The sequence below is a fragment of the Mercurialis annua genome, linkage group LG3, assembly GCF_937616625.2.
Source record: "Mercurialis annua linkage group LG3, ddMerAnnu1.2, whole genome shotgun sequence".
NCBI classification, from domain to species: Eukaryota; Viridiplantae; Streptophyta; class Magnoliopsida; order Malpighiales; family Euphorbiaceae; genus Mercurialis; species Mercurialis annua.
This window is the reverse complement of record NC_065572.1, coordinates 4,672,391-4,680,925: the sequence shown is the minus strand read 5'-3', so window position 1 is coordinate 4,680,925 and position 8,535 is coordinate 4,672,391. Positions and strand designations below refer to the sequence as shown.

The 8,535-nt window shown below is 33.4% G+C and overlaps 1 protein-coding gene across 2 annotated transcripts; it reads right to left on the bottom strand.

Annotated features, from left to right (window-relative positions):
* Positions 1 to 1,256: 1,256 nt before the first annotated feature.
* On the bottom strand, positions 1,257 to 8,302 carry LOC126671817 (pentatricopeptide repeat-containing protein At5g15010, mitochondrial). Of its 2 annotated transcripts, XM_056105275.1 has the most exons (4): positions 5,631 to 8,302; positions 4,339 to 4,474; positions 3,328 to 3,702; positions 1,257 to 3,182 (listed from the first exon to the last, which is right to left on the bottom strand). In XM_056105275.1, exon 1 carries the CDS (start codon positions 7,867 to 7,869, stop codon positions 6,091 to 6,093), a length of 1,779 nt encoding a protein of 592 aa, XP_055961250.1. In that variant the 5' UTR covers positions 7,870 to 8,302; the 3' UTR covers positions 1,257 to 3,182; positions 3,328 to 3,702; positions 4,339 to 4,474; positions 5,631 to 6,090. The 2 variants fall into 2 exon arrangements, with proteins under 2 accessions (XP_055961250.1, XP_050221582.1); XM_050365625.2 differs by lacking the exons at positions 1,257 to 3,182; positions 3,328 to 3,702; positions 4,339 to 4,474 and adding an exon at positions 5,238 to 5,529.
* Positions 8,303 to 8,535: the final 233 nt, after the last annotated feature.

Here is an 8,535-nt window from a genome sequence, read left to right as displayed (position 1 = left end):
ATCTTGTGTCCTAATCATTCTTGCCTATGTTCAAATTGAAAAGACTGTAAATTTGTAATTGACCTTCTCAACTTTTTTTGCATTTAAGGACATTTTTTCAGTGATTGATTTACCTTTTTTAAAAGGAAACAATTATGTGATTTGTTGCGCGTTGTATATAAGCATTAGAAGTGGGGGCCTAAAAACAGTGAACATAGACACCAAATGACAAAATGAAAGCATCTAAAGCACATATAGAGATAATGATATGGAATATGGATGTTTTTGGAGGAGGAGGAGGTGGGGTTTTATGACAATGAAGGGTCCTTGTTCATGTTTTATTTTTATTGTAAAAAATTTCGAGTTCGAGTCTACTAACTCAGTTATTAGATAGAATTTGCCATATTTGTATAGTGAATATAAAAAGAACAAATTATTTTAGGATTAAATGCAAAGTCTCAAATCTTATAGTGATTTGTGAATAAAACACGAACTTTAATAAATTTTTATGTTTTGGCTAATCAGAAAACAAAGAATATTGATGCGGACACCGGATATATACATAGAACCAACATCCATATTACCCTTTTTTTAATATAAACATAATAAATTACAATCATTCAGTGGTTTGTTTGAAGAAGAATCAACCTCAATTGATACAATCAAGAGGGGACTTGACTACAATGGACTCTTTTTTAATTAGGTTATGATTAATAAAATTAAAAATGTAATTAAAATTGGTAAAAACGGCAAATGTTTAATCTTTTTAGCATCGTAACACTTAAATATTATGTGAATGATGAAATGTTTCCAATGCCCATATCCCCTAATTATGGAGCAGCCTTAAAACTTTTAAAGTTAAATTATCCCAATGCAGCCGGAGAAGATGTGGTTGAAAAAAAAAATGCAGGTTCTTACCTAACTTTATATGTATATGACCAATGAATTGTAAAATAATGTGTGTGTTGGCAGCATTGTACTAACATTGTGAAATTTAAATCCTTTCACGAGCGTTTAAAATCTTCCCTTCCTAAAAAAATAAAGAAAAAACTATATCTGTATATTGGCCAATCTTGTGAGAATGAGGTTGATAATGCTCAATTTAATTTAATATAAGGTCTGGAGCATGCGTTGTTTAAAATGAGGGACAAAATGTAAAAATAAACAACTCATTCAAGAATAATTATTGGTTAGTTTAAGGTAATAATTTATAACCTAATTGCATGCGCCAACATTATTGGCTTTCTTAAATAAGATAAAGTTAAAAGAGCAGACTATAAAGTTGAAGATGATGCCCTCCCTGTTCATTGCATTCATACTGAAATTGATACATAAAAATCAATTTTTTTTTATCATAGTAAGTATGTATAACAAAAAATTATACCCAGAAAACTATATAATACAAAATTTAACTACATTTTCAACCAATACACAACTTTTAACTGAAAAATGTGATTTTAGTTACTAAATAACTCTAAATGTGTACACATTTCAATTAAATTTGACTTGTAATTCAAGTTATGCGGCTCGGCGTGGTCCTCCTCACCCTTGCAAACCATGCTACCATAAAATATGCACGTTTTTTTCTATAAGTAACAACTTTTTTAATTCTGACATTGTACTCCAAAATGAGTAACAATTTGGTGACTCTAAACATCAAAATTACAATAATTACATTAACTAATTGTCACATGAACTAAAATAAAAATGTGCAAAAATTAATTTGTGGACACAAATGAGATTAATTAATACTATCAAGCAATGTAAATGGTAGTAGTTGAAAACTCTAACTCTCAACTACACATGATCTGTCAACTGCATTGAAATTAGTTTTTAATTAATTTTATCCTTAATCCTCCCTCATGGCAGTAATAAAGAAAAAGATGCACGTGGTGACGAAACTCTCTCCATATGATTATAAAGTCTTTTATAAAATGGTTAATTATAGTTTTATGTTTGTTTTTAAGTTGTTAATTTAATTAGTTTCAACACATTAGCATTCACATTAGATTAGAGTCGACTGAATTTGCTATTTTAATGTATCGGACACCTAAAATTAATTTTTTATACTAGATTCAATTAATAGTGGAGCATTCTCACGTAATTTTGAGCATAGGTATGTGCCGCCAAATGAAAAAAGGTTCATTTTCCCCTCAAACTTGGTACAAAAGATCAAATAAGATCAAATCCGTAGTTTGAGACAAAAACATCTTCAAAATCTATGATTTACAAATTGGAGCGTGATATAAAAATTGGAGATGAGGGGCAAAACGAAAAAAAACACTCATTTCGAGAGTGTTTTTGTCCAAAACCACGAGTTTGGATTTATTTGATTTTTGAGGCAAATTCAAGGGGCAAAATGAACCTTTGTTGGATGCCAAATACAGTGCACTTTATAGGCGTGTGTTTTTTAGTTAGTCATAGTAAAATATACCAAACTAAAAGATTTCCATTTCACAATAATGTGAGTCATAATCCCAAAACAAGCCTACTCATTACTCTTTCTAAGAATGACACAAATTTTGTCAGCATCTTCAGCAATATATAAACTTCGAGTAAGTCGGACTCAAAATCCTTTATTAAAACATAGTTCAAAAACAAAGTTTGTTTTAGTATAATGAATCCGATTATATCAAATATTTGAATTATTCATACGATTTTTCGACTTCAACAGCAATATTTCAATTTTTAAATTTGATGGCCAAATAATTAGCTAAAACATGTTGATTTTTAGTTTTTCCTCAGTATGGTAAAGGCCTCTCGAGTCTTGGCTATTAAACAACCACGACACACTCAGAGAAAAGAAAAATAAAGAAAAAAAGAGGAAGTTCCCTAAGTATGGGGATATTTCCACAATGCAATAAGGCCAAAAGGGTTGTTGAGCAAAAAAAGAAAGTTGTGTCAATTTGGAATCAATGTGTAGATATAGTTGATAGGATTTTGGGAGTATATGCTAAAGAGTTTTAGGTATAAATATAATCAAAAAAAGTTTCATGATTATCCACAACTCCTTAGACTTTATATTTATCCTTCAAAGATGCTTTTGTTTGGTTCATGGAATTTAACTTTATGTTTGTTATCATGCAAAGAATAGGATTTTTTTTGCTGTGAACATTATGTCATGTATGATGCAAAAATATAAGTACCTGAGATTTTGAATGATTCTTCTCTCCTTTTCCATAAGCTTGAGGTTACTTGTTCGGCTGAAACACAAATGCCCACATGCTAATTATGCAATATATTAATATTAATCATGAAATTTAAGTTCCACCTTGACAAAGTATAGTCTATAAGATTTGTCTAAGTTCCTCAACTTTTAGATAGATCAAGAAAGTTAAGGGTAATGACCTTATTGGTCAAAAGCTACTCTCCACCGAGTTTTCGGACTCTTGACTTCCAACTTACCTGCAGAAAAAAAATGCAATAACAGACACTTTTTCCCTAAAAAGGTAGATATGATAATGATAACTTAATCAATGAAAACTTCCTTAAAACCAATGATACAATCCTTATCCTAAACCCGCATTTCCTTTAACATGCCTTAATTCTATCTACTTACACATCATAATCTCGATTAATTTATAAAACAGTAGAGGATTTGATTCTACCTTTTATTTCCAGCCAACCGCACCAAGCACCCTGCAGCTTGAATTCATACCCTGGCCGAACATTTGATAATTTTGATTGGTTATCAATGTTACATCAGGCTATAGGAGGATTTGACTGGAAATCAATATTAAAATATGTTAGACTAGTCAAAAGGCATGGCAAGCATGTAACAGCTGCCAGAATTTCAACTATGAAAAACTTAAAAACAAAAAAGTCATAATATGGCAAGCTGCAAGCATGTAATAGCTATAGCAGGTTTTCAACCATGAAAAATAAAAAAAAGTCTTGATTATGACCCCCTGTAGTTTTCCACGTGTAGTTCACCTAATCTAATAGCTAGCTAGATTGTAGCTATCTCATGTCAAATGACAATGCACCAGATTTCCAATTTCAGACACTGCATAGTGAGTTAGGCCTAACCTAGAAGATGCATGTGTGGATTATTGTCTATTATTCTCTTGGCTAAAGACCCATAAGGAAATTGAGCTAGCATATCATTTTCAGCTAAGCAAGAATCATGGAGTGCACTATACTTATAGAACCAGAATATACAAGATAGTTATACCTAATATGATGCATGGTGAAAAACTGCAGTTTTTGTCAAAAATATGTATTTATCAAATAAAAATTGTCAATGGCTGCTATTCATTTTCTATCAACACATAAACGCAATGAAGCACAGGTTTAAGCCTGTTGACTCAATACAAATGAAAAATTATAGATACAAGCATCACCAAACATCAACTCTACCTCAACTGAACTGTGCTGAACCTTCATTCTGCAATAAGATACATCACTGATCTCCATGTCAGGCCAATAAAAATGGAATGACGATTATGCTCTATATTCGATTTCCACAGAAGTTCAAGTCTTCTCCAATTAGAAGCTGGCATCCGCCAAGAAAAATAAACTGGAAGAACAACTAAAACTTTCTTTTCCTACTTAGCATGCATGAGTATTTCATCAAAAGACATCCACATTTTCATCATTTCAGTTCTTTATTGTCCCAGAGTGGTTGTAAGTTGTAACAGAATTTTTTCGCTAAATAACGCATTCTAGAAGACTCTGGCAGTTGAATTGGTGATCAGCCTTGAGGTTATAGTGAATCACTGATACATTCTGATTGCCTCAGACAGACTCGAGCTGAGCTCTCACAAGAAAATTGATATAACAAATTAACCAGCAATATATTAAATGATAACTGAAATGACACGGAAATTCTTTAAATCAGTTTGGTGAAATATGAGATGATGCAAAGTTGCTCAAGCTATGCAAAATGATCATCCAGAAAATAGAGAAAGAATCATAGATAAAGAATGAGAACTGAATCCAGTGCATAAATACCCTATGGTAATTGCTTAAAGTGTACAGTCCCTCAGTTATATAGTTTTCATCTATTGAAACCAAAGTCTTTAAAAAACTTGCAGGCTGTAGAAAGACCATCAGTTTCAATCTCAATGCTAGGTAGACACATCTCATTATTCATTCAAATTTTATGTTCTAATCTTCTTCTACATAACCATTTTCTAACAAACTGACAAACCAGGGTATTGCTCTTTTTTCTCCTTAAACCACGTGCTACTATTAGGACATACACTACTTCTGAACCAAAGAACTTTTATGCAGAGTAAGTTGAAGGAAAACACCAATAAGAAAGAAGTTTCTAATACACACCACCCAGAAAAAGCAGGAAATAAATTGAAATTTGCGTAGCAATAGATCAAGCAACAGAATTTCTTCTGTGTTACAAAAGAGTGTGTACAAGCACTATTATAAGTTGAATAAACTAGCCTATTACTTAAGGCAACTAGGTATAAATAAAAAACCTACATCATTAGACAGGGAAAGCACAAAACTGATCAGCAACTGCAACTGAAAAGAGAAAATATTAGCCCAGGAAACCAGAAAAGATAACCAAATTCACAGCTTAGCCATGAGTTCCTGTCACCAAAAATGATCACATTGCTCAATTGAGAACTTCACACCCATGAAGCATTGGTTAAATTCTAACAACTTTCAAATCGGCTGTTGAATTAACATACCTCAAGGATTGACGAAATACAAAACCACCAGCGTCAAGATGAGACTATTACAAACTGATCGCCACAATGCCACTTCCCACAAGCATTAAAAAGTGAATGATCAATATTGCTTTTACCCTATGAGTGAACAGCTGAAGCAAGCAATATTGACACAAAAAACATAGCCTCTGAGAGTGTCATTATTATCACACCTTTTCTTAGTAGCATGTATCAATACATTATATTTGGACTATCAATTACATTAGTTGCCACTTCTATATCTTTGCCCAAGTCCGATTTGTGAAAATGTTGTTGACTGCTTTGCGATACTCACAACAATGTAGTATGGCCTTTTTTCCACTAAGACCCTAAGAACTCACGACAATGTAATATGCACCTGTATTAGTTCATGGAGTATTTGATGCTGCAAGTTGTTGAATGTGCGAACCACCAGCTATTTAGACCTACTGTTGCATGAAAACTACTGACCCAAGGAAAATCCTCGTTCTCTTACAACTGTTCTAGTATCAGTTTGCTGGATAAAATCCTTCTCATGATTAAATCTACTAGAGGTTGCTCTATTTTGCCTGCCTGATGGACTGCAATCAAATTGATCACCTTTCAATTCTTTCACTTGACATTCAGCTATTTGCTTATTGGAAAACCAAGTTTGAAGCATCTCATCTATCTTAGGCTCTGGCAATAAATGTTTTCCCAACATATCTGCATAGTATTTATATGCTTCCTCCAACTTCCCATTTAAGAAGAGTCCATGTATCAGCACAATATATGAGCTACGATCAGGACCTATGCCATTCTCACTCATCTCATTCCACACCTTAAAGACATCATCAAACTGACGCCATCGACAAAATTTTCTAATCAACATAATGTAAGTATCAATAATTGGCTGGCAGCCTATCTTTCTCATACTCTTCAAGAGAGCAAACACTTCATCCCCTGTCCTTAATTTACGAAAGAATGCATGATAAGTCTGTACAGTTGGAGAGTGACCACGCTGTAACATCTCATCAAAGACCCCTCTAGCCTCATCCAATTTCTGTGCCTTACATAATGGTCTGATCAGTGAATTGTACGTGACAGTATTAGGAGTAATACCATTCTCTTCCATTGTCTTCATGAGATTGATAGCTTCTTTGACATGTCTACCTTTTGCAAGAGCATGGATAACAGCATTGTAAACCTTCCTATCTGCTTGAATACCCATCTCCTTTATCCGATCATACAGCTTAAGCACTTTATAAAGATTACCCGCCTTTGAGTAACAAGATATAATACTCGCATACGACACAACATCATAACTAATACGCCTCTTGCACATTTCCCCCCATACTCTCTCAGCTTCACGAGGACTACCAATCACATTACACCACCCATTGAGCACAATATTAAAACTCTTGGTATTAAACGGGAAAACATCTTTATTACAAAACATCAAATGCTCAGCATCTTGAACATTCTTGTAACGACAAAGAGCAGATAAAAGAGACTGAAATTCATCAATACCCCTATCAAATTTAAACCGCTTATACGCATAAAAAGTATTTATAGCTCTAGCAACATCATGTACAGCACAATATCTCCTAATCATAATAAGCAAAGTCTGAGGTGTAACAAGAGAGATACCCGTCTTAACTCCTCGCATCTCATCAATCAACGACCAGGCTGTGTCGAATTTTCTCATTTTCGCAAGAATGGAAATCATGGAATGATATTCGCTCACCGAATGCGAATAGCCCGGCTGCTTACCAGCCCACAGAAAGAAAGTAAATGCAGCCTCCCAGTCATTTCTTACTCTAGACAAAACCTCTGTGACTAACTCATGTGTGACCTTAACTCCACATTGTTCAATCTTGTTTTTCATTTCCACAGGATTGCCACTCAACTGATTTAGTACATTCACAACGGTTTTCACATCTTTAACAAAACTATCATCATTTTTTAACTTCAACCGCCTAATGTTATCGTCGTCGTCGTCGTCATTATTAGAATCACTATGATCAGTCTCACTAGACAATTCCTCATGGTTATTTGAAATTTTTGGTGGGGTTTCAAGATTTGTTGAAGAGAAAGGGACAGGGAAATTGGAACTAAAGGGGTTTGTGATAGCGGTTTTAATGGTGGAAATTGCATAATGAAGGTTTTGTTGTTCTACATGAGGTGAAATGAGAAGGGAATTATTGGAGTATAAAATTGAGAATTTCTTTATGTTTGAAGTTATGATTCTGGTAACTCTCATTTCTAGTGATTGATTGAATAACTTCTAAAGCAAAGCATAAAAATATGGATGGAGGAGTGAATTGAGCACAACCTGTTTGTGAAAATGACTGAATGAATATAGAACGGTATTTGTGTTCAGACTTTGAACTCAGTATTACGGTAGTTCGAGTTTTGAAAATTGCTCGCCAGTTCCCTCGATTTGCTTGTGTGCGCTTAATGACCGCGCCAAGTAGGCATGTCTATGAACTTCAACTGCACTGGTCTAGTCCAGATTGGTTTTAAATGAACAAATGGTCAACCTAGCTTCGAACTTATATCTCGAGATCAAATAACTCAGTCTAAACTGTTTTTTACTCAATTAGATCCGCAAACTTGTGTTTTGAATGAAATAGATCTCAAATTTTATGTCTTAAGATCAAATAATTCACACATTTGAGATGTATGGATTAGGAGCTACTTGACCTAAAAAAAAAAAAGAGATCTAGTTGACTAAAAAGATTAAAAAATGATTCATTTAACTTAAATTATAAGTTTGAAAATCTAATCAACTTAAAAAGTTAAAAGCGACTGATTTGACCTCGAAACACGAATTCAAGAACCGGATTAATCTTTTGCTTGTTTTAAAATTGAAATTTATTTCTAAATTAACTTAATTCATTTCATTTTACTTTTTTTATAATTTTTG

Excerpts from the sequence above, each read along its gene's own strand:
- LOC126671817 (XM_056105275.1), bottom strand. The coding sequence starts at position 7,869 with ATGAGAGTTACCAGAATCATAACTTCAAACATAAAGAAATTCTCAATT.